Source organism: Bactrocera oleae, chromosome 3 (genome assembly GCF_042242935.1).
Source record: "Bactrocera oleae isolate idBacOlea1 chromosome 3, idBacOlea1, whole genome shotgun sequence".
Classification (NCBI taxonomy): Eukaryota; Metazoa; Arthropoda; class Insecta; order Diptera; family Tephritidae; genus Bactrocera; species Bactrocera oleae.
The window spans coordinates 76,190,908-76,218,668 of NC_091537.1; the positions used below are offsets into that span (position 1 = coordinate 76,190,908).

The following is a 27,761-nucleotide window of genomic DNA, read 5'->3' on the forward strand; positions in this document are numbered from 1 at the left end:
TTTGTGTTTACATATTGTATTTATTTCATCTTTTTTATTAAAATATAAACGCACAACCAGTTCGAGACTTCTTAACTAATACTACGTTTTATTTTAAAAATGCACTAGAACAATATTCTAAGAATACGCTACTTATTTTGTACATTAGTCACCAAAAATGAGGTGTTAATCAATACACTTTAAACACGTATGCAAACTATATACAAATAATATTCATTAACCCTATAATTATAATTTGAACTACACATTGTTTCCCTGTAAGCTCCCCTCAATAGTCATCTAATACCGCTCCAACTTTTCGGTACTACTCGTGCACGCTTCGTTATAATAGCCAGTGGGCGTGTTGAAGTTACCCAACACCATAGAAATACCGGAAGGTGAATGCTGAATGCCCGTGCCTTTAACCGTTTTCGGCAAAGTGCCATTGGCCAACTTCTCGGGGCCGCCAGTTTGAGGCGTTGTTGTTGGGAAGTAGTATGAGGCATTATTTATGCGTCTATAGAGCAGAGTGCGCAGCTTGTAGATAGTGAAGAGTATCATGTAGATACAGCAGGTGAGCAGGAGCACGCCAAGAACCACAAGCGTGGCATTTAACGGTTCACGCCAATCAATCACGTGATAAATATACGGTTTGCCTCTTCTATAAGCAAGTGAAAGTACTTAATAAAATGTGTTTGTGAAAATGACAAATGGAAGTATAAATACCTGTTTTTGCCGCCACATATCTGGTATATAACGGAGAATATCGCAAATATGAAACCAAATAACGCTGGTAAAAACATATGCAGTAGCCGCAACGGGTGCGCCACAATCAGCAAATCGATGAACATGAAAATGGAATTACAGGCATGTGTCAGCACGTTCGTAGCGTTTAATGAGCTCTCAGCAGCTGAAAATGCACATACGAAAGAATTAAACAATTTGTTAATGAGGAGAAAGAAAGAAGAGAGAAAGAAAGAAAGAAAATTTCAGTGGATTTTGGATAAATCTTGGACCGAAAATGTCAGCATAGAATAATAGACAAAAGAATTCAAGCGCGGTTTCAACAATAAAAGTAAAGAGTAATCAACTAGTACTGCCATGATGTTGCCTGGACAAGTACGAAACGGTTTAGTTGTAACCTGGTTTAGTTGTAACCTCCGCCTCAAGTATGGATAGTGGCTCTGTAGAAGTATTTTAGCAAGTTATTAGGAACCAGTTACACTTTCAATATCATATCTGTCCATAAGTTGTTCAGAACGCCATTGATTTGAATATATTAGGTTTGGTAAAAAAAGAAATCCAATATTTTTCCAATAGATGGCTTTAGTAAAATGTATCTCGTGTTGTATAAGTGCGATAGGGATACGCAATGTAGCGTTAGAAAGATAATATTGATAAATTTCTCAGACCGTTTTTAATTGCTTGTCACGCGCCAAAGATGGAAACCAATGTGTGCCACATGAGTTAACGCAAAAAACCTCAAGGACCGAATAAACATTTGCGAATTGCTGCTGAATCGCAACACAATCGATCCATTTCTGAAGCGGAAGGTTTATAGTGATGAATAGTGGGTCACTTGCGACAACGTCAAGTGAAAACAGTTGTGGAATCCAAGAACTGATTGTGAGAAATGGTTTGCTATGTGTTTGTTAGGATTGGCTGGGAATCACTTACTATGGGCTACTCTCCTCCGGCTAAGCTCTTCATCCAGGCCTGTACTATTAACAATTGAACCGTCTAAAGGAAGCAATCGCCCAGAAGTGGCCAGTAGTAGAGGAATTGTGTTTCATTAGGACAACGCCAGACCACACTCATCGATAGTGACTCGCCAGAAGCTCCGGGAGTTCGATTAAGAGGCACTTATGCTTCCACTTTATAGTTTGTACCTGCCATCAACTGATTACTAATTGTTTCTGTTTCTGTCTATGTCAAATGTTTTTGCTGATGAAAAATTTGAAGAGAGCTTAAGAAAATCGACTGTCCAGTTTTTGGTGAATAGGGACGAGGATTTCTATGATCGTGGCATTATGAAATTACCTTCAAAATGTTAACAACTATGCTAAATAAAACATTCAATTTAATGCAAAAATAATGGATTTGTTTTTACTAGACCTTGTATATTTGACAACATATTTGGTCAGTGCAAAGTGTAAAGAGTTCAAGAGTTCCTGGTTGTTAGTAAGATCACTTTCAGTATTTTATTATCCAAAATTATTTGCACACAAGTTAAATAAGAGTCCCCTGAGCACAAAGTTCATTACATGGACCAGCGATTATCGATTACACTGGTTGCAGAAATTTGTGGTTTCGGACACTTTTCAGACTTTTTAGACACTTTAACACCGTTTCCAACAGTTGTGAAATGAAAAAGAAACGAAATTGCTACGACAACTTGTACAATTATCATATGGTACTTTTTCATGTTTTTCTATACGATGTTTTATTAGAGGTATACAATTTTCCAGAGAATTAACTGTCAAAGTATTATCAGAGAACGTATATTATACGTTCTCTGGTATTATTCTGTATATTTTTTAATTAGCAGAATTCCATCTTCACCAATAAGTGAATTCGGTAGAAATAACGTAAAAATAATCATTATTGCTAATTTTGTCGTTACTAAAGTGTCTTAGTATATTTGACCAACCGTACTTACAATTTGATGTTTTAGCGGGTGTTCTTTTGTTACTCGCTTATGAGATAACTAAGCTGAATGTAATATTTTCTTATTTACCATTATAAAGTACACTCCAATATATTATGGTTATCACTATTGAAAGGACTAGAGATATAATATGCATGCCCCAGTAAATGACGAATGGACTAGTCAGCGACTCCATATTTAACAGTTTATCTGTAAGAAGGAAAATAAAAAGTTATTCAAATGTTCATAACAAAATGTTTATACAATATTTTATGAGCTACCTGCTATATTTCGATTTGAATAAAATGTTTGCAAATAACATCCGTTTGAGTTTTTAACTACGACTTGAAAAATATATTATACAATTCTTAAACTTTGGTCGATAAATGAGTCAATAATTAAAAGTTAGTGCTGCTTTGAGAGGAGTCATAGCTACTATTAGAAATATTTGATAATTAAAACAAGAAAAATCGTTAAATTCGGCATAAAAGGGTATAAAATGATCTCTTTCTTGATTTTGAGAGGTCAATTTGTATGGCAGCTATATGCTATAGTAGTTTGATCTGAACCATGCATTCGCAGATTGTAGCGCTGCCTGGACAACAATTTTTTTTTTACAAAATCTCAGATCGATATCAATTCAGTTAATCAAATAGATCTAAGCAAGTGGCAACACCTGGTAAAAATATTTTTATCTGAAAATCTCCTTAATCTACCTCAGATAATAGTACATATATCTAATTTCTACTTTTTTAGGCTCAAAATATCAAGCTGGTGGCCACCATATAATATATTCGTTTTTCCAATCTACAAATGCAAAGAATTTTATTAAAAATATTGTACTATATTGTACAAAGATCGGTTCAGCATTGACCATGACTGCGCTATTTACTGCGACCGTGACGAAATTACGTTTTCAAAATTTAAAATAGCTGCATTGCTATTAAAATGTGGTGTTTTGAAGGGGCCTCACTTCTCAAATCATATATCACTTTCATGTATATTATGTATTATATATAAGCTATTACTAACCTGCATACTCTGGATGGAAATGCCATGTGGTGACCAAAATGGCGCCCAATAGATTCGTAAACATGCAAAGCATGACACCCCAGTTGGTCAGGTAAATAAAATACAGCCAAAAGTTTGTCGACGAACCCTCCTCCTTTTCGAGCATCGAATCTATGACGACGGCGGTGAAGAACAACGCAATAAGCCAACGGTAAATTAAATACACAATGCTTTTGGTGCGACTCTGCCACTGTAAGTGATAAATAAATAAAAAGCAAACAAAAGAAAATGTTAAAGGTAATACATTTAAATAAAATAAAAAGGCTTGAACAGTTAGGGTGAATATTCTTACATATAAACATACTAAGTAAGGGATGTTGGTAGGGAATATATACTCCATTATTAATGACTATTTAACCAAGAATGCAATCGAGAGACAACTATTGGCCGCGTCTACGGGGGCTTTTTGTTTTTGTTTTTAAATAGTTGCGGAAGTGTGAGGCGTCGATATCATACCAAATCGAGCTAAACCTGCTGCGACCATTCTCAAGGTAAGTCAGTTGCCGAGTTGCCATCCTTGAAAAAACGAAACAACTGAACCTGAGACTTCTACTGTCAGTCCGATCTGTTGTTTTTGTCAACACTTACATACAAAAACCATATAGTTTTTTGTGTTGTACAATGACCCTAATTGAGACAACAAAAGCAGAAAGGCAAGTAGCGCATGGCCTTTCTTGATTTCAACACCTCTTTGGTAGGACATTGTGTCACGGCACTATGTATGCATTGCATTTTTCATTTAAATAAAATATGATTTTCAAGAAAATATTGACCAACTGCGAATGGGCGTTGTTTTGTTATTCTTCTTCGTTTAGCTTACATACTCCTACTGTGCTATATTGCGTTCGTTAGCTTGAGACTTTTAACATATGTGTTGACATACGACTCGACTTTGAAATTTTTAACAAAATTGTGGCAATAGCCTTGAAAGTACTTAAACGAGTACACATTGAAGACAAAATAGTGGAAAGTTCTACCCAGCATTTGTATACCGTAGACTATGTGTGACTTTTGAATAACAAATCCAGATGCTAACTTATTCGTCATTGAAAGAAATTCTTCATTTCAACTTTTAATTTTACATTATACATTTATTCATTAATATAATTTATAATTTAAAAATTGATTGATTTTACTCACTTGTGATTTCACGAAGTCATCTGCTGGTGAGTGATCAAAGCCGCATTTGTCCCGACGTAACTCCTTTTTTACAGGATGCACAATTACTTGTAGGCGACTCATTTTCGCGGCTAATTAGGAATCATATATCATCATACAATTGGTATGCTGTTTTTAGATTCCCGCATTAAAAGTCTCGTCGTAAATATTACGAGAAATGCCGCCAGCGTTGAATTTTATGGTACTATAAATAAGGAGAAGAAGTTGAAAGAAAATAATATATAGGTATTATCGTTTTAAAACTAAAAAAATTTAAATTTAAAAGATAGGCAGAACAAAACCATACTTGTTATGATACTATGCGGACATATGAAATTGAGAGAATCGGTCCATACCTGCGCAAACTCTCTACATTACTATTGCGGTCTATGAAATATCAGAGCCTTTGAGTATGAAGCCATCTTTGATAAGATTTTCCCTACAGATATTATATATAAGTTCGGACTTTATGGTCTCTTCTCTAAACTTCAAAAGGAATTTCTAATTAGAATTCCTCATTAGAAGAGAGTGGAGAAAAGGATATGTGGCAGGTAGGGAATGCTTCACTCTCTACACAAATAAGTTAAATGTCGAAGTGGGTGGGACGGAGTACTTAGAGGGGTTCAAAGCGAAAATCTTCCAGCCGAGGTACCAAGGATAGGAGGGTTTGCTAGGCCATTAGCGCCAAAAAAATCATAATACTAAGTATATGCTTATATCAAGAGTAAAAAACGTACTTACTTATGACGTAAACATATACTTATATACATACCTTATCGTATACCGAAAGCAGATCTCGAATCGTAAGACAGTGCAAGATTGATTTAATAGATATCTATCTCATTTAGGTTAGAACTTAGAAGGCGATGAGAAACTGGACGAGGAAAGGCGCATCTATTAACAAATCTGAGACAAAAGTACACGGTTGTTCATTGTGGTAAATGTATAGGTATAACTGTCAGCAGTTAACATATTATATTACAGAATAATGGTTAAGAGAGATACGTACAGCACGGAGTAGAAAATGTCAGAGATGTTTGGACGTGAGGTAACGGTTAAACACTTTCTGAGTGACTGTCCAGGTTTCTATTAATGCAGAAAAGAGGTTTCATAGCTGACGGAAATTGGGATAAACGTATGATGTGAAAGATCTTGCGTTCATATTTGGAGAACCACAAAAGTTTTAAATAACATAGTTTCATCAGGATCTGTATCCAATCAATTAATTTGTTTTTAAATTTTGTAGAATGTTATGGTATAGCAATACTTTTTACCGAAGAATTGATTTTTACCAAAAAGTTACGATAGACAGTGCTGTAGTATTCCAAATCCAAATTTCGAATGCGTATAAATGTATTACATATATTTGAGAAATATTATACATAGCTTTTATTCTTCTAACTAGTTGAAGTGTATTTCTAAAGATGTATAGAATATATATGTATGTGTATATTAATATTGATATACGTGGATCACTATTGCATTACCTACTCTCAGCACGTTTCCTATATAATAATGGCACAACCAAAAATTTACAATTATTTTGAACCAAAAATAAAGCTTATTATTGAGCACATCCCCTTTGACATATATGGGCCATTATGAGCTTGTTTTAGGCAAACATTAATTATAAAACTTCGAGTACTTCAGTATTTTCTGATGACCAAAAAGGAATAAAATTTTAAGCAGTAATTCTTATATACAAAGGCACATATATATTAAAATAAGTATTATATACCATATACTGTATATTATATAGCTGTACCCGACATGCCCTGCTACGCCCCTTTTTAAATTCTCAACATGTTGCTACATAGTACAATATAATAGTTTTGTTCACTCAACGGTTGTTTGTATCAAGTAAAACTAATCGAGATAGATATGGAGTTATATATGTATATAAACGATCAGGATGACGGCGCGAGTACAAATCTAGGTGACAGTCTGCCCGTCCTATTGAGATACTCGTTAAATATATTTTTTATGAGCTACTTGACCAATTTCAACGAAATTAGGTTTATAATATTATCCTGACATTCCCATAATACAGTGTGCGAATTCGGTCTACAACCACGCCTACTTCTCATAACAAACAATAAACTTCTGATTCTATCACTTCACAGTATAGAAATTGACAGCCAATAAAGATATCGGGTTAAAACTTTGCAAAAATGTGTATGTGCCATCCACCTTGTTCAAAAATTACTTGCAGTAGCTAGTCCTATTTACAATTGTTTTTTAACCGGTCTTACAATATGCGACTGAACGTTGTCATGATTGCCTCGTGTATAGTCGCAAATTCCGGGTACTTTTTGGCAATCCCTCGTTTCAATTTAATAAGTTGTTGTCGCTCATAATACAGCACATCCTTACGATCTCGCCAGTATTGGATCCAGAATTTCTATCTTCAGAAAAAATGTTCCCCATGGAGCTTAAGATGTGGAAGCAGCGAACTTCAGGCAAGCTCGATGCGTTGGACATTGTAAACTAAACATCTTTCTCTTTTTACTGATCTTCCTCTGATATAAATTTTTCGTCAACCTTTTATTACTATCGAATTACTATTCAAAAATTTTAGTTGGGGTTTTGTCACCCAAAACCCCCCACGGAACCGCCACTGGATCCCACCAAAACCAGAGCATCACCCTGCCGTCATGGACATTCGTCTTTGCTGTTGATTTGGCTGTTTGGACAGGTTTAGTGCTGTCGTAATAGATCCATTTTTCATTTCTTATCACCAGTCACAATCCGATGTAAAAACTGGCTTGTTAAGTCGTGTTTCAACGTCTCTTGGCTTCAATTTATATGGCACCCGATTTCCTTAGCTTTGAATGTATGCAGCTAGAAAAAACCTAGCTGATCTTCACTAGGAAACATATCCCGATGGAGGTAAACATGAAAGTTCATTCAGAAACAATACAAATGACAAAAACCCTAAAATACCTAGGTATAAGAATGTACAACAAACTGACGTACTGGGCTCAAATACAGCACGCTACTAAAAAGTCAGCCAATATAACCATGTCGCTTTCAAGACTTATGGCAAACATCGGAGGTCCGCTTGCGAGCAGAAGGAAACTGCTCATGGACACAACACAGTCAGTGCTATTAAATGGGAGTGAACTGTGGGCAATCAATGTGAAACATAGACGGAAAGTAGTTGCTAAGGTGTAGGGAACAGCAGCCCTGAGAGTCGCCTCGGCTTACCGCACTGTATCCGAATCCGCAGTGCTAGTGATAAGCTGCGTAATCCCAATAGATCTACTCGCAAAGGAGAGAAGACAACTCTTGCTATGGAAGAAAAATGTAACGGAAATACACTTGCAAACAAGACAACAAGCAAGGAAGCAAACACTCGAATTCTGGCAAGATCGGTGGACAAGGGAGCGCAAAGGGAGATGGACTGCCAAATTGATCAAAAATATAGAGACATGTCACAGTATAAAACACGGCGAGGTGAACTACTACCTAACACAGATGCTCTCCGGCCACGGATATTTTCGAAAATACCGGTATAACATGGGTAAGGCCAAGAGCCCTGCATGTATTTACGGAGACGAACCACTCGATGATGCAAACCATACCTTCTTTAAGTGCCATCGATGGAATGAAGCTCGGAAATAATAGTAAAAATGATAGCTAGCGGCGAAAACTGGCAACAAATTGTCTCTTATGTGGAACTAGTACTATGCATCAAGAAAAGGGACATGGACGCGGACCCTCCGACGAATTCCACTCAATAGAAGATACTCAGCCTGATGCTGGCTACAAACCAGTAGGCATCCCTGGACGCAGGGAGAGTAGAAACTGACCCGCTATGGGCCCATCTTGGAAACCTTGCTCTGAAGTAATGCGAATTAAAAAAAAAATGTATGCAGCTGCTTTTAAATGTTTTAAATGGCTACTGGAATGACTCCCAACAATTATGAGGGCTCTTCCAGTGTTTAGCAACAATTCTCATCGAGTAATGCTCCCCAAATTTTTGCCCAAAAATCCACTCGTAGTTCGAATTTAGCTACCGATTGGTAAACATTTTTCTGATGTTAGCCTTAAATTCTAGAATAAGCCCCGATTTGCGTATCCATGTTCTTCTCAATACATAAAGTATGAGTCGCATCGGGGTTTAACTCTTTACAATTTCAACAGTTCAAATAGGTTTCTAAAGATAAACCCTTATTCAAGATATTTGCTCATAGCTGAGGTACATTCAATACGTATGGTTTTAATTACGTCAAATTCAATGAAAATTTTAGTCAAACTAATGAAAAATTGGCAACTCGATGAGACAGTCATTAACATATTTATATGTTGAACATATGTCAAACCCCTCCTTAATCTGAATTAATAATTTAATAAGCTTGTCAAAAAATGTACAATAATAAGATTTGAGAGATATTTTTTATTAATTAGTAGAGCGTGTATTATTTCAGTAATCAATAACAGATTCGAAAATTAAATAAATGGTAAATATGCTCTTTAGAATTGGATAGATAAAGCAAACGAGATGCGTTTTACTAAAAATTATAAATGCTGTGTCTCAGAATTCAATCAGAATACAAAACTTCTAATTCATACAGAAGATCACAGAGGAAATAAAATGTGGGATTGCAGATTGTTTTTAAAAGTGAGCGTGCACCCCCCTCTAATAGATGGGCTGACATACTACTAAAGCTAATTATATCAACCAAACTTAATAGATACGTTTCGCTCTCGCATTTAATGATACAATATGGATGATCGCCACTTTTTAAATAAAAATGTGATATCTTAGCAACTCCTCAATACTTTGCCAGAATCAACCAGTCAGCGAAATTCGTAGTTGCCAGAAAGTTCGAGTGACGATGTTTTGGTAAAGATCTGCTATGTGAAGGCTGCTGGATTGAAATGAGCTAAAAGTAAGAAGTTATAAAGCGTTAAGTTGTTTAATTTAAAAATAAAGATAAGTGTATAGCCACTAAACTGTTGCTTTTATAAAACAATTCAGTGATCGAACTCAAGTTAGAGATTTAACTTGGACGATTTGCTGAGTAAACCCGTTACAATATTCTCCCTAAATTTCGAAAAAAGGCTTTAGACCTTTCCTTATCCACAATATACCTGCTATAATGGTTTTTAAACTTCGATATTTAAATGAAATTTAATGTTTTTTCAACCATGTGATCAGATAAGCGCTAGGTGCGCTAAAAATCCGTGAATCAAATGTGAAAGACCCCCCTTAATAAATACATTCACATATATGTACATATATAATTAATATACATACAATTATTTTTCATACACCTGCTTATAATTATAAATATTATATGAAATAAGCTGCACAAAGTAAATTATAAGCATTAAAGTACAGAGAATGCACGGCATTGACTTCGTACTTTGCACCAAAACAAACTTTAAGCGCAAAATCTGTGCCGGAAAACGTTATGTGAGTGCACTTATACACATCAATATGTTTATATATAATTTAGTATGTATGTGTAAATTATTTCGTTATTATTTGTAATATTATCTTCATTATTAATCAGATCAGTATTAAAAATATTAAGCATTAATGAAAATCAAATTGTGTGTGTTCATTAACTTTTTTTCAGTTCAATAGGTGTACATATATAGGTTTCTTGTTTAAGAGGTATAGAATTTTCTAAAGAAGTAGCTGTTCAAGCAGTATGTATGTTTGTTCTTTATGTTCAGAATACTTTAGCAAATTACCATGCAAAGGATCAATTTTTAGAACTACTGGAAATTTATTTACAAAAATCGAATTCTGTGTGACAAACCAATAGTTTTACCATCAAATCATTGTCAGCGATCGCCCACTTTTCGGGCTTAATAGGTGAGTAAAAAAGAAAAAAGTAATTTTTGGAATGAGAAAAATTCTCGCAGAACCTCTTTAATGTTCATTTAAAAACTAGTAAGGGAAAGCTATGTTCAGGTGTAACGGAATATTTTATACTCTCTCAATTTGGAAAAACCAAAGGCGGGGACATACTTTCAGGTGTAGCAAAGCTTTATATTATACTACGGCAACTATTGCCTTCATTTCATCCATTTTAGGCAAGAAAGTAATATGTTAAGAGATTCTTTCTGAATTTCATTAAGATTTCTCACATATTGACTGATATATGTTCGAAAAGATGTATATAATGTATATGGGTGCTAAGCAAGTATTGATCCCATTCTACCTATTTATGACACAAGGAATGCTCTTATCACAAAAATGTTCTCAGTAAATTTCAGTAATGAAACAATTTTTGATCGTAAGATAAAACACCTTTGTGCAAAGTTTTATTCTGAGAACTTCATTGATGTTTGATTTGTATACTGTAATGTAAAAGAATCAGATGGAATTTAAAAGTATTTTATGTTAGAAGTAGACGTGGTTGTCATCCGATTTCACCAATTTTCACAGTGTAGAATAGGAATGTTTGGATAACTTCACACACCAAATTGAAAAGTAGTTAATCAAGTTTTACACATGCTCCTACAAAGCCCCTTTTCTACCTTCTAATGCTTGTGGAAATATATTTAGTGAGTTACCGCGCTTTTAGTAGGTTTCATTATAACCGTTATATATGGAATGCTCGTGGTTATTATTCGATTTCACAGTGTATGAAGGAATTCGAAAGGGATTTCTTGTCAGCAAGTTTGGTTGATTTAGCTTCAGCGGCTTAGAAGATATGTTTATTAAACCATTTACCAACTTTTCAATCATTTATTCTATCTGCAAAACTTCTATCTGCAGAACTTCTTATAGTGCCGTCTTGTCAGCCTTATCAGTTAGATATGTATATACTATAATAACTCTATGACTATCTCGACTAGTTTTAAGCAATACAAACAACCGTTAGGCGAACAAAGCTATACATATTGATAATACTCTGTAGTAAGATGTTGCGAGAATATAAAAGTTCAAACTTCTACAAACACACCCATTATATGATGTCTAATATTATACTATATGAAAACGTGAGCACGAATATTTTAGTTCAGTTAAAAAAAACCTTTAAGCTTTTGAATTACTCTAATTTTTTTTACTTTATCGTTGCACGCGATAAATAGAATATATTAAAACACTGTGTAATAATTTAAATGACTGACTTCTCTTACGTTTGAATAAAGTGCGGCTAAATTAAAATCGATGCCGATAACAAATATAATGTTTTTTTGTTTTGGATTGAATTTGGATTATCTTTCCTACCTGAAGCTATAACGTTTTCGTAACTTTCTGTCAATATGTTGATTCTATCCCGAAGGAACGGCACCAAATGATGAATGAAGGAAGCCAATTTTTGATACCTTGTTTTGATGTAAACCGTAATGTAGTGAGTGCGTTCTGCATTGATTGAAAGAAATGATAGTCAAAAAGGCAAGGTCTGCGCTATAAGACGGATAAGGCAAAACTTCCCAACCGCTGTTTTCCAAATATTATAGTTTTTAACCGGATTTGCAATATGAGACCGAGCGTTGTCTGATGAAAATTGTTGGCTTGAGTCTAGTCTGAAATTTCGGGCATTTTTCGGCAATCGCTTGGTTCAATTTGATCATTTGTTATCGATAGCGTTCCTCATTAATGGTTTTACCCCGTTTTATAAACTAATAATGTAACACGCCCCTCTGATCCCAGCAAATAGAGAGCATTACCGTGGCGTTATGGATATTTGGCTTTGCCGTTGATTTAGCTGGTTGGCCAGGTTTCACATATGATTTTTTGCCTTAAAGGGTTATCGTAATGGATCCATTTTTCATCACCTGTTACAATCCAAGGCAAAAACAACTTCTTTCGTTCATCTTCCAAGCACAAATCGCCACTTTTAAATGGTGCAAACCACTTTTGGCATGTTCGCTCAGCTAGAGCATATTCACTATAAACTTCCACCAAACTAGTGGATGAATAGAGCTACTTCAGCTTCAAAGCCTTCGAAGAAAAACATACATGTAGAGCAGAGGGAGAGCAATAATACTTTCTTAGTGGGGGAACATTTTGGAAGAGAACTCAGCTTCATTTATTACTTCAAGTTGTGTAAGTTGGTTTCTTAGAAAAAACGACTGAGTCTCCATATACCATATTTATGCGGGTAAAGCATTTATTGCGGTTATAAGTAGCATTTAAAAAATTTTCAAAGTAAATAACTAAACAATTTCTTATAAAAAATTGAAATTCGAATGCGTAACTAAACAAAAGCAAAGATACACTCATGTGTCATATGGCTTGCCAACAAAAACTCAATACAATAACAGTTACTTAACATACAATACATATGGACATTTGCACTAAAAACTTTAGACCAGTCATTGACAGCTCACAAAGTCTAAAAAGCCTACACTTCAAGTCAAACTAAACATATATACTACAATATGTATATATTGGTAAGTAGTTAACATGTTTTATGTGGAACTGACCTTGAACTTCGAAGCACGCAGTACTGAAATTAAGTGAATCAAACAAAAGCAATATTCAACAGAGTAAAGAAAAATGGCATACAAAACAAAGAAGACACGTATAGAGGTATTTAACCTATTTGGAGGACCAAGTTAGCGTACAACATTGCGATGAGTGCGTAGATTATACATATGATTGCATTTATGTAACTAAATATGAAAATTATAAAACGAATATTGAGCCATAAGTGTCTTAATTTATCATAGACCTATATATACAAGTATGTATATATTGTATAGTACACAGTGCTTGAACATAATTCATTTCTGTAAACAATTTAAATATATTGTGTAAAATTTTAAATATTGTAATAGATAGAATCTTCTTGAATATTTTTCCACATAATTATTAGTAATTGTATTGAATTTCACTCTTTACTAAAGAATACCTATTTCTTTTATCGCTCTCAAAAGCCGTCGAACCTTTCAGTGCCACGGACGCATAGAATATGATAATTGCTATGACGACGAAAATGATATGCGAAATCAATTTAAATGCACGACAGCAAGTTGTTTGTAACGCAATTAAAGACATTTATTGGAAGTAGTAATTTTCAATTCTATGATATCAAACGAACCTACATTTACCTTATTAAGCTATTCACTCGTCCAGATGTACATAAATAACATATATACTCGTATTGGCTGTTCACTGATCAAGTAAGTATATTCTGATCACAGATAGAAATACATAAGAGTCAAAAAGTTATTTTATTTGACTCTAGTTAAATTAACAATTTGTCCAAAAGTAATTGGCCTCTACATTCAATGCCAAACTGGCGGTAATAGAATTGCTTCTCGTAAATAGCCGAGAGCGCATAGTGGCTGAAAATGTCAATCTGACGCGCTTTGTTATTAACTTCGAAAAAATAACAAATTTAAAGTGTAATATTATTTATAAAATTAATTATTATTAACAATTTTATCAATTAACTTGTTTTTCTTAAATGTGTTTCTTTATTTTATTTTATATACAACATATAATATATGAAAATTATAAGAAAGTAGCAAATCTTTGCAGTAATTATTTTTTTTTTTTACCCAAAATTTTTTTTTATAAAATCTTTCTACTTAACATTTTTTGTGTTATTCAAGAAAGTGCTTGGAAAATTATTCCGGTACTTTTAAATTTTAAGGTCATGAGAGGATCTGACGACCGTGGATGAAGTCTTCTATGATGTGCAGTCTCAAGGTTTTTCGATTGTGAATCAGCCTATAATAGCGTAAATCTTTGGATATTGTTTCAAGCACCCCTTCTGATATCATTCCTATTGGTAACGGAACATTTTCAATAATATCTGCGCCATGTATTAAAATTATATGTATTAATGGAGGCATGTAAAACCAAGAGTATTCTGCTACAAAGATTTCTGCAGTTTCCCAGGCAAACAAGTATATCCGAAAAGCCTCTACGTTTAATGCATACCTGCTGAAAAAACTTTCTGGCAGTATTATCCCTGTTTGTGTTTCTTAAACCATTGGAATGTTCACCAAGATTAACATTTGTTTTCTCAGTTCATGTTCAGAATTTGAACTTGCCAGTTTTTTATTGGTAGTCTGTAGGCGATATAAAATATGCACTCGAAACAGCGTATCCAAGCATATAGTATTGATAACTCATATTCGTACACATTCTCATAAGCTTTTTTAAACCTCTGCCCGCACTAAGTCCGCTGACTCTTTTTCTTTTATTTTTACAAGTTGCAGAACCAAGTTGAAGTAGTCCGATTGTTTTACCATAGTATTGATGATCGATTTTTTAGTTGCAAATACACAATCACGCATAGGGTAAACCCATGTTTATCAATTGTTTTAGTTTCAAGAACACTAAAACATTGCCGATAAGTAGAGTGGGCACTTCTGCCAACACACCCCCATTTAAATATGGCTTTTATCATATGGCAATCGTTGTTGAGGATCTCAAATTCTGGTAAAAATCCCTTTATTATACGTGCAAAAGTGTGGTCAACAAGATATTGCAAATTTCCTTCTTTTTCCACCGTTGTAAATAATTACGCGCATTGTTTCTTTGTTGGTACTGTTTCACTGTGCCAAATAAAAAAAAAGACTGCGTTTCAAGACTGACATTGTTTTAAAAAAAAACCAAACAGTTCAAAAACCTGCATTTATTTTTCAACTTGACATACCCAATAGATCATATTAACAAACAAACCAAACACTATGGCAAATCCGGTTGAGTCCATCGAACTTTTATTTCACAGAAAATTGGGTTACATATGCTAAAATATATAATATTATTACAAAGGGTGGTAATCACTTAAACATTTTAGCACAGAACACAAACACATTTTTTTTAAATACAATACATACCTACTAATTCCACTTCAACCACTAATACAAACAAAAAATATTAATATAATAAGTAATAACAGGGTATTAAGTTTGAAAAAATTTTTGTAACATAAAAAAAAACGTCAGAGACCCTATTAACAATATTTTACAATTATGACGAGCTGAGTTGATTTAGTCCGTATGTCTGTCCGTTGTCCATCCGTCTGTATATAAACGAACTAGGAACTCTAATGCAATCTCCGTAGAAATTGTTCAAAACGAATTAATATAGCATATAGCTGCCATACAAACTGACCGATCAAAGTTCTTGTTAAGAATCATTGGTATTTGTTAATTTGCAACCAAAGTTAACGTTTTTTATTGTTTGATTTATCTAATGCAAACTTAATCAACTTAATGATATTTACTAACGTATACAAAGAAAAATGGCAACTAAATTTTCACAGGACAGATATAAAGTTGTTTCATATATTTAATTTGATAGCAATCAGAATCAGAATTTTTAACACTTCCTTTACTTATAACTTTACAAATTTTTCCATAACAAAATGCCTAAAAAATTCGAAATTAATAAACATTTTTTTAAAATAATTATTATACAATGTTCATTCACATTCATGCATTCATTAATTATTATAGTGTGAACGTAGATATGTATATATGTACGTCTTTATGTTTAAATGTGCAAAAAATAAACCCAACATTTGCATGCGTCATATAATAGCAAAACAACTGTTTATTAACTAATTTTATCCAATCCGTCATTATTTTCATTTGCGTGAGTAATTATCAACTGAGGCAGAATGACCTCTACAACTCGTAGTAATACTCAAATCAGAAACTTGTTTGTTGTGTTTAAAAATTTTATATAGGCTCATACATATTTGAACCGGCTTCATTTTCTGGCAATTTTTAAGTGTAACATTTAATAAAAACATCTCCTTACAATTTTTCGAAATTTTCATTTATAAAATTGTACATATCGTGTATGAGAACTAGTATAAAAAAAAACACAAATGTCAACGCCTGGAAACCTTTTTAAATTTGTTCGGAAGTTTTCACTTTGATCAAACAATTTTAAATTTTGAGCCTGATTCGGGAACTAACTCCGTTGACAAACGTTCCAAGCTATCAGACCTTTTAAATTAGCGTGATATAGGTATAATATATCAACTGAAATATTCAGTTATTCAACGTTTTCACTAGACAAGTCATGCTGTGGAATTTAGAAAGCCTGACATTATTTGTCTTCTTTTTGGCCTTCTTGAAATTCTTTTTGGCACCGCAACAACACAAACACCGTATGCCAACACTTACTTAGGTAAAACTGTGAACTTGTGAAATTTACAAATTTAGGACGCCTTAATTTCTAACGACACCTTATACATTTGCTAATATACTAACAAATTAAGCAGATTTTAAATAACAACAGTTAATTGACAAATTATATTCTATTTGCGAGTTATCTTGAGGAAATGTATAAATCTCTGACACTCTGATATAAGCGCGTACATATGTCCATATACAAATATATCTATATGTCTATATATTTATACAATCAAAGTGGAAAATTTATTAAATACCTAATTCATAAGCTGATTAACAGCTAACAAGCAAAAAATTTCGGCACGCTAAATAAATATTAAAAAAATAAATAATTGTAAGCCAATGCGAAAAAGAAGGTGTACATACATATACAACAAAAACAACATGTATACTTACAATAATAAAGTAATTAGAGGAAAAGGCGATTTATTTATCATTTATATAATCAGAAGCCAATAAACATACATTCTTGGTGTATACTTATAACGGAAGTAAACTTTGTAAATTGTATTGTAAGTATGACAATTTTCTAAATACGAGTAAATGGGATTAATCAATCGCACATATTGCAACCATATTTTTGACTTTTTGTCACAATAACCCGAACAACCTTGTAACACCCAAACAAATGGAGATAGTTAGTATTTACCTACATACATAGTAAGCTTAATCAAAACAAAAAAATTATTATTTTTTTCCTTAGATACAGTGAAAATATGGTGGTGCATAGTGATTTTCGATTTCACATACATACATACAATTATGTATATGTAATATAAATAGTGCACGCATATTGTGTTATTTTGTTTGAATGTTTATTGAATTTGAATAAATTATTGAATATTGAAAATGATAACTTATTCTTGTGAGTAAATTAACTTTCTACAAAACAGTAGATTTTTTGGTAAGTCCACTTGCTCAAAAGTTATTCAATGCCAAAGTCTAGCCTTAAATCATAAAGGATCATTTTTACGAGTTATGACATTATTTCACAAAAAAATTTCTCAAAATCATAAAATATTTTATCTTTTATGACTTTCGTTGTTTTCATTCGACAAATTCATAGATTTTTTTTTCATTCAGCTCGATTGCAAAAAGCGGCAAAAATACAAAAGATTAGAAATTTTAATTATGTTATAAAATTAATGACTGTTATTACTGTTTATAAACGTTAGAAAATCAATTTCGTATAGATGAAACGTGATGGCATGACTAAAAAGTGACTGCTTGGAGTGGCGCTGGCGCTAAAACCATAATTAGCCGATGGATAATTTCTTTATATGATTGCCACAAATTTCGAAAAAAACTCTTGATGATCACAGGTTGCAACAAGATGGCACACCACATCAAACTGCAAATCAATAACTTCAGTTTTGGTATAAATAGCCTGGGATGTAAGATGTCCGAACAAAGGAATATTGACTTATTAACAGGTCTGACTTCTTCACGTAGGGTTATTATCAGCTCATATTCATATACTTACATACATATATAGCCATAATGCTTGTTGCTGGATATTTGAAACATAGAAGTGAATTATGACATATCTGTGTATGTATAAATGAATGTATGTTTGAGTGTATATGCTATTGTTTATTGGGCTATAGAATCTTTTTTTATCGGAATACAATTTTCGACAATAGATTTATTTAAAAAAAAATATTGGTTAATGATATTACTGCAATATTTTATAGTTTTGTTTCTACTTCACTCACGCAGCGAGCTTTTGGCTAATGACACACACACACGATAATTAGACGTTTGGAGCGCCGGCAAGCATATATACACGAACATATATACGAGTATGAAATAATGTGTAAAAATTGACTTAGGCCAAAATAAAAGCTCTGTTGAAGGGAGCGCATATACCCAGTTCTGTTCATATTAATAACAGCGTGAGTTGAGATATGCTTTAATACAAAAGTGTGATTGATTTGTAATAGGAATTTTACCTAAAATTTAAATTCAGCTTAACATAATTGTATGGAAAAAGATCCCCCTGCTGGTAGGGGTAAGAATTTACCCGCGGTAAGGCATGCCTGTCGTAAAAGGCGACTAAAAGCCAAATGCACTATGACTGTTATTATGTACCTTGCTCAGTAATATCAGCATAGTATGTCAGAAATAGTGCTATAATACTCAGCTTGAACTGATATTATAGACTTTAAATGAAAAAGCAAATAAAAAGACATTTAAAGTTCAAGCGACAAATGTCACCAGTCATTGAGTAATGGGTAGCTCAACTGGCAGTAGTTTCGGCTACGCAGTCTGACCGGAGACTCAACTCTGGTACCACGGGGAGCAGAAAGCCCTTGGACTTCGGTTCAATCTGCTCATTGGGTTATGGCCCCTTTGGGGAGATTCGTGGTGGCTGTGGTTGAAACCTAAATGCAGGAAGAACTGAAAATTCAGCCTAACTGTTTTTCAGTTCTAAAATAAAGTTGTAAAAAGCAACTGGGTTCCGTACCCGAAAACGGAAGAGGTTTTAGGTCGGCCTAAAATCATACCAAGATGGTAGTGTGGACCCAGACACACTGCCACTGGTATCCAAATAAATACTTGCAAATAGCTCGTATTGTTTGGGGCGCTTATCTACGCATTGTATTGATACGCTGTGTTTTGGAACGGTGAGGTAAGGCCGTCGCCGGCAGGTACTCACGTAAATCAACAACGAAAGTTGTATGGAAAAAGAATATTAGTTCGGGTTGGTTTAAAGTAAGCGTAAACCAATTTACGAGCACATTTCATTTAATTTTTGAGTTGTTCATAAAAAATGGCAGCGTTATCTTCAAGTGTTCATTGAGTTAAAATTAATTATATAATTAATATATAATTTTGGCGTATGATTACTATTAAATGTATTTTATTAGAATTACCATCAGGTAGCGTATGCATAGTGCACCGTTTTGAGCCCGATGGCGAATGATACATAAATTTAATAAAAACTTAAAAATTGTAAAGAAACCACGCTGGAATGTAAAAATAAAGTATTGTTCTACAAAAAGAAGGATGGACAGACGAGTTAACTGACTGAAGATTCGCAGCATAAGTTAAAATATGCTGAAATATTGCTCTAAACATGTTTAGGACGACTTTACCACTTTTATCTATGTAACACTAAAACAATAAAAAAGTGGGTAAAATAACTACCCGAAATGAAAAAGTTTCCATACAAGAACTTAATTTGGATTTGGCAGCTATATGCTATAGTGGTTCGATATCGAGGATTCCGACAAATGAGCAGCTTCTTGGTGGGAAAAATACGTGTGCTAATTTTTAGATCGATATCTCAAAACGTGAAGTACTCCTTTGCGTATATACGGACGGACAGACCGACGGAATGTCTAAATTGACTCAGCTCATCACGCTGAACATTTATATATACTTTATAGGGTCTCCAACGTTTCCTAGTGGGTGTTACCATCTTCGTGGCAAATTTAATTCAGGGCATAAAAACAGATTGTGGTTTGCGAATAATAATGAAATATTTCATGGATGGACGAATTTAAGACGGAAGTTTTTAGTTTGAAATGTTCCCAGCAATACCCTCTTATCCTCAAAATGGCGGACGGCTTATATTAGATAAGAATATTTAAGGCCATATAGATATATTAAAATATTACGAAATAATAAAATAGCTATGTTTTAATATACATAGGAATAAACGTCGCACAAATGGGCCCTTGAAGGCGCTGAATGACTCGAAACATATCATTAAGTATTTAAAGGATTTCTTGAGAGCAGTTCATTGAATAAGAAGAATGTTAGTCGATTTCGAAGACGTCTTAAGGAGGCTGCACTTTATGATAGACCACCAGCATAAAAAAAAGCAATTGTTATCCCTAAAATGCATCAGGACGCTTCTGTCCTTGCCATCGTGCAAATAGAATAAGTCACACTTTTAGTTATTTTGTTTAACTATTACATAAATGTTTTAAATTATTATGATGCTTTGTTTTTTTTTTAGGTTATAAAATATTAGGATAAAGTGGGAGTAACTCGATTGGACCAATCAGGAACTTTTCGTATATTTTCTAAGTTAAAATAATGAGATGAAATATAAAATTTTAGAAAGACTCAATTGTGGAAAATATGTAATGAATATTTATGAAAGCATATTAAGGCTGTCATTAAGTTCGATATATAACTAAGAAAATATTATTGTGTTTTCTTATTTACAATACTCTTTCAATTAACCAAAAAAATTGTTTGTGCTCCATCGTTTTTCTAAATTAACGCATTTGAGAAATCTGTTTTACTATGGAGAAATGAGTGATTGGAAACTTGAATAGAGTAATAAAAATGTTCGACAAGCAAAACCACTAACTAAGGTAATTAATAAAACGTAAATTTTTCTAACTGTGCGAATTTATTTGTCCACTACTGTATATAAAAATTTGTCTGCGCCGATTATCAGAAAACAAGTTGGTTTAAATTCGTATTGAACTTATTTATGAAAAATTATTAATTTTTATCATCATTAGGGCACTGCAATTATTGTGAGCATAACTGTGTATATACTTATATAATAATATAATTAATTTGCAGGCTCTTGGCTATTAAGCTATGTACTTTTACATATTTACCATATTTACATACTTTTCATTGTCACTTTTGTGCACATTTTCTTGATGTTTCCGTACACATACAAAACTCGAAATACAAAAGCAAAAACAGATTTCGGCCCGCAGCAGCGATTAGCTTACTTTTCAACGGCCAAGGTACGACAAAACTACTACAAAAATAGTATTTAATTCACTTTATCTTGTTTTTACCAAAATTTGTATGTTATCTTAACAGCTTGAAGCTTCAAAAAAGAACAACGACGATTGAGGCGTCTGTTTATGACTAAAATTTTTCGAGCACATATGTACATACATATGTATTTTTATATATGTGTGTATGAAAAATCTAAAAAGTGTTGAGGTATAAAGGTTACATTATTGTTATTTGCAAAGGTATTAAAAAAATTGCACAGTAATTGCGTTAACATTTTCATCAGCAAGCGGTATTGAGGCTAAGACCAAAATTTTTAAATAGTTAATAAACACGTACACATACATATTACATTCATACTAATCATTATACATCAAATGTTCGTGCATATCCTACACCTATAAACCGCAAATAATTGCTAGTGTCTCGTTAAAATTAATATTAAATGTTTGTTTTACAAGTAAGAAAGGGCTAAGTTCGGGTGTAACCGAACATTATATACTATTGCAACTAGCAAGAATCAACGTCGGCTAAACACTGTCAAGTTTGGAAAAACTTTATTTTAAAAATGTTGTGAAAGAATTCAAAAATTGGTTTTTATTAAGTTATATTATGGGTTACTTAATCTTATTGTTATATTTTATTTCACGTTAGCTAAAATTCTATTAAAAACATCTTCAAATGTGATATAAGTATGTGATATAAATTCAACCGGAGAGGCTAAATTTAATAATATGAGATGATGTGGCAAGCGTCAACCAGAGAATTGGAATTCATTATATTAGGGATATGAGGTTTATACCAAGGTTTACACCACATTCTTACATATTCAGCGCTAAATCGTTGATAGAATTTGTTATTTTAAAAAAAGCTTAATTTCATTAAAATATCACATATTTTGAAAATGCTTCATCACCAATATATAATATAAGGAGTAAAGTCAACCGGATATTTTTGAAATTCCCGAAATTAGTTACATGGGAGCTAAGGCAAGTTCCCGATTTCATCCATTTTAGACAAAAAGATGCACCGTTATCAGAAAAACACGCCTTTACTGTTTTATTACGGAAGTTCGAAAATCTTTCTATTATGTACATATATGGGAGCTAAGAGAAGTATTGACCCAATTCAAGCCATTCTTGACGTACAGGCATAATATTATTAGGAAAAGATTCTCTCCGAATGCCTATTATATATTTCATACAACGAACGATAATTTCAGTAAAAAGCCAATAATGGCCGTTAGGGTCTACATCTTCGGTTTATTGGTGCTTGAACAGTTATGGCCCGATTTTGACAATTTTTAGATTTGAGATGGCGTATCTTTAAGGCACTCTTTAACAAAGTTTTATTTTAATATATTCATTAGTGCTTTATTTGTATATTAAAAAATCAGATGGAATTTAAATTTGTGTTATATGCATTTTTACACTGTAACATAGGCATGCCAGGATAATGTTGCTAACAAAATTTAGCTGAAATCAATCAAATAAATCCGGAGATTTCACCCAAAGTTGGGCGGTGCCGCGACCATTGTCCAATTTTTGGCTCCTATAAAGCTTAATTATAAAATCCTATGTGTAAAATTAAAAGTATCTGACTTGTTTATTAAATAAGTTATCACACTTTTAGTAGTTTTAATCACAACCGTTATATGGGGAACTGGTGGGGTGATCCCCCTATTTCACTCATATTTACACTGGCGCAAAGGGTGCTAAAATGATGTGAACTGAGTAAATTTGGTTATTACATCTTTAGTGGTTTAGGAGATACGTATACACATTAAAACTACTAGAGAGCGGGCAACGCCTACTTTAAAAAAAAATTTAAATTTTATATGTCTCTCCCTAATGCGAGTCGTTATACTAACTAACTAACGCTCTTGTATCATATTATGGAGCTTAGTTATGGTTATTTATTGGTTTTCGATTAATTGCGTTTGGTCGGCGTGGCAGTGATTCGATTTTGCCTTTCTATGGTTCCAAAAAATTTGTGTACCTCGTTATTTCATCAAGATATTCAAGTTATCGCTTGCACAGACGGACAGACAGTCACCCTGATTTCAACACGTCGCCTTATCCTGATCATTTATGTACTCGAACACCATATGTAAACCTATATCTAACTCGATTAGTTTGAGTTGATACAAACAACCGTTAGGTGAACAAAACTATTATACTCTGAAGCAAGATGTTGCAAGAGTATAAAAATTAGCTCAATAAACACTTTCAGGTATATAAATAAAGTATCAATAACTCAGCTTTTGCCATTCGTGTTTCATTACCAACAAAATTAAATAATTTTTAATTAATTAACATCATGTTTTTAGGTAGAAAGTAAACTAATGAATGATATTGTACCAAGCTTAATTACTACACTCTTTATAGAAAGAAATATATACATTAGCTGAAGATTAAAATTTGTGGATTTTTAAACCGCAGAGTAGACTCCAGTTGCAAGTTGTTATGCAGAAAAGAGCTGCATGGTAATAGATTATGTAATAGAATAAATCAAACCAAGAGTGAACAAACCGTATTCCAAGGCGGGCGTTCTGCATCGGCAGGAACAAATAGTAGTCAGATGGGGAAAGGTCTGGGCTATAAAGCGGAAGAGGTAAAACTTTCCAGCCGCTATTATTCAAATAATTTTTAACCTCCTCCTTCTGATCCCAACCAAATCAGAGAATTATCTCGCCGTCATGTATATTCGGATTTGCCTTTAATTGAGATTGTTGGCCAGGTTTCACATATGATTTTTTGCATTAATGTTGGTCATAATGAATCGATTTATCATCACCAGTCACAACCCGATACAAACCCGACTCCTTTTTGTAGCGTTCAAGCAGCATTACTGAATGGCTCTCAAAGATTCTGCGAGCTCTTCATGTGTTTGGCACCAATTTAAACCGTGCAAACCACTTTTAGCATGCTGGCTCAGCTAAAGCGTGATCACCAAAAGTTTCCACCAAAATACGATGACTCTTGGCTGAGGTTTCCTTCGTATTTAAGTATTGAGAAAGATCTCCCCGCAAATACTCTTTTTCAGATACAAAATTCGACATATTTGAGTAAAAAAATTAAAGGCATATACTGAAAAAGACACACCAGAACAATAGCTTTCCAACGCATAATAGGAATATTATAACAATTGAATAATAATCAAGGTACGTCTCTCATATCTCGGAAAAGCGGACTATTACACTTATATATCCAATATATAAAGAATTTTCTTGAGGTATAGAATTCGCTAAATATAACGCCTTACTTCCAGGCAACGTTTAAAAACTTGAAGATGAGTATTACGCTGAGGAAAAACACTTTATCTGTATAAAGTCTAACTCGTACATAGCTTAAAGTCCTCATTTGATTTGTTCCTTAGATCAGTACGCTGCCAAAAAGGGAAGTTCATGAATTTATGGATCCGCATGTCAATATCAATCGTATCAGGGTAGTGTAACCATCCATTATCTGTGTAAAACCATTATTTCATTGCGGCAATCTTTAAGTGTTCAATTATATCACCATATAGAACTATTCATTCATCAACGTCCTGTCACTCACAACTTAACAGTTTGAAACAGAAAGAGAGATAATATATCCAAAAAAAACTTGGAACCCATATACAAAAACAAGAAAAACTGTTTATTTTGGTTGCACTGAAGCACGAATACCCTTTACAAATAAAAAAGTATCCATACAAGAACTTGATTTTGATCGTTCGTTTGTATTGCAGCTATATGGTATCGTCATCCGATATGAACAATTTATTCTAAGATTGAAGCATTACCTTGGACTATACTCGTTGCCAAATTTCGTGCAGAAATATTGTTAATTAAAAAAGTTTTCCATGACTCACCTCGTCTCGCTGCCTTTTTCTTGGCGTTATAAACTTCGTGGCAAAGTTAATATATCAAGTTCAGGGTTTAATTATTAATAACCAATGATTGTACATATTTTTATTGATTTGTCTCAACACTTAATGAGCATGCTTTGTAATTGCAGAAGTGAGAATTTTCGACTGAAATTCTGAAGTATTTCCTAAACGTAAATAAAAAGTAAACATAATTTTTACGTCATAGAGTTACATATATTCTGCAAGAGCGGATATCTTTGGCCATATGTACTACACTATTTCTTGAGATAAGTAAGACTTTTTTGAACCATTTGCTGAATATGATTCAATTTTTTAACGATTATATATATATATATTTCTGTCAACTTTGGATATTGATGTGAAAAACGTTTTGATTTTTGGGATAAAAAATTATCGTTTTTTCTAGAATTACCTGAAAACGATTCATTGGCTTAAACTTCTTTAACAACCGGGTATAGTCGGAATAGTTCTACAGAAAAAGTTCTTTTGCAATAAAATATCGCATATGTTGGCTCGTATTGGTAGATTTTTCAGATTTTCCGGCCTCATTACTGCACTATGATATATTGTTGTCAGGATAACAAGAAAAAGGCATTGCGGAAGAAAACCATACTTCAACTTATATATACAAATATAGCTAATTTATGTATATCATAAATCATACATGTGATCGCTGTCACGGTAACCGTTTTGGCGCAAACTTACCTCGAGGTCAAAAAGAGACTAAGTTAACTTTGATGACCGCTGAACTTAAAGCGAATGAGATAATCGATATTTCTGGATTCACAAATTCACTGACAACTTTGACTTTTAATAAACAACAATACTGTTAGAATACAATAGTGTTATCACACCTATAACTGAATACAGGTATTACTGTAATCACTCATTTTTGTGTAATGAACAACAGGAAAAGGCTAAGATCTTCAAAGCAGAATCTTTAAACTTGTTTTGGTTTTTTTTATTTTTTTTTATTTGTAGTTTTTTATCTTCTGCTGCGTACAAAAATCTTTCAAAATTCAACAAACACAGTCATAAAACATAATACGTGTGCACGTAATGCTGACAGTCCATGAACAGTTGGAAACACAATCGCTGACAACATACATATGTACATAGCCAAGCAAGTAAACACAGATTAAAAGCATAAAACGCCGGCAAACACAAATTGGGTCAATTACCTTGCAATATCACCGAACGGCTAGCAGGCGTAGAAGTGCTGTTGTTGTTCTTGTTGTTGCTGGCACAGAGGTAAGCTTGTGGTTTATGGTTGTGCCAAATGTTTCTACGCTTCGAGCCAAAATGTTACGCATGCGTTTACGATTGAGTGCACTAACACAGCAACAACACGTGTATACAACAAAAACTTTGTCTCAATATGCAAAGTAATTGAACATCTTAACGGCAAGAATTAAATTTTGTGATTACGGTAAAAACAACAAAAACTATTTAACGCGCACGCAAGTTGCGCAACCACACAATATTATATCCAAATATGAAAAAACGAAAAAAATAAAATTCGCACAGCACCAAAGTTGTAGTAACAAAACCACTTGTTGCTCGTCGCTATAAATATATTAGCAACAATTAGTCACTTTTCCCGAAATTTTGTGGGTTCTTGGCTCCGTGTACTAACAAATTAAACCAGCAACAACAAAAAATTACTTTTGTATTTGTCGTCAACGCGCAACCGCACATTCGCAGCAACGAACCGCTCGGCAACGCTGTTAAGCTCCAACTGATCCAATATGAAGAGGCCGCGCAATTCAGCGCTCCCACAAAGCTTACACACATACACATGCGCACATCAACAATGTGCAACTAAGTCAACTTTTAACAAAAGCATGCTCCTAAAAAGTAGTGGATCAACGGTTAGACGCTAAAAATAAAGAGCTCTGATGCTGAGTTCTGCGCTCTGTTTTGATCTGCTCTGATTGGAAATTAGTTTTAAGTGAGCTTTTTGTTAAAACGAATACAAGCGGAATCTAGTTTAGTGAGCAGCTTAAAAGTCTACACCGTTATAAACTGCAAGCAGAAAAGGTAAGCCACGTGAAGCTTGAGATGTTTCAGACAACTTATCTTTTAAAACTATCCATTCAAGACATCTCAAATCACACTTTTAATTATAATCCCATTTTATTATATATTCTTTTTGTAGAATTTCACTAAGCCGAAAGCGAAACACATATTTTGACAATGGTGCCACCTTTCGAGTAAAAATATGTTTTGTATGAAAACCAAA

The 27,761-nt window shown here is 33.5% G+C and overlaps 1 protein-coding gene across 2 annotated transcripts; it reads right to left on the bottom strand.

Annotated features, from left to right (window-relative positions):
• LOC106624730 (protein rolling stone) lies at nt 1–27,265 on the bottom strand. 2 transcript variants are annotated; one of them, XM_036376529.2, is made up of 7 exons: nt 26,701–27,265; nt 26,225–26,614; nt 4,838–5,060; nt 3,659–3,887; nt 2,717–2,836; nt 706–889; nt 1–640 (listed from the first exon to the last, which is right to left on the bottom strand). In XM_036376529.2, exons 3-7 carry the CDS (start codon nt 4,937–4,939, stop codon nt 280–282), a joined length of 996 nt encoding a protein of 331 aa, XP_036232422.1. In that variant the 5' UTR covers nt 4,940–5,060; nt 26,225–26,614; nt 26,701–27,265; the 3' UTR covers nt 1–279. The 2 variants fall into 2 exon arrangements, with proteins under 2 accessions (XP_036232422.1, XP_036232421.1); XM_036376528.2 differs by lacking the exon at nt 26,225–26,614.
• Between the last annotated feature and the right edge of the window lie 496 nt (nt 27,266–27,761).

Bases quoted from the DNA above. Each gene is read 5' to 3' on its own strand.
- LOC106624730 (XM_036376528.2), bottom strand. From the start codon at position 4,939: ATGAGTCGCCTACAAGTAATTGTGCATCCTGTAAAAAAGGAGTTACGT. The intron at 3,888-4,837 runs GTGAGTAAAATC...TATCACTTACAG, and splicing joins ATGACTTCGTGAAATCACAA to TGGCAGAGTCGCACCAAAAG. The intron at 2,837-3,658 runs GTTAGTAATAGC...TCCTTCTTACAG, and splicing joins TTTCCATCCAGAGTATGCAG to ATAAACTGTTAAATATGGAG.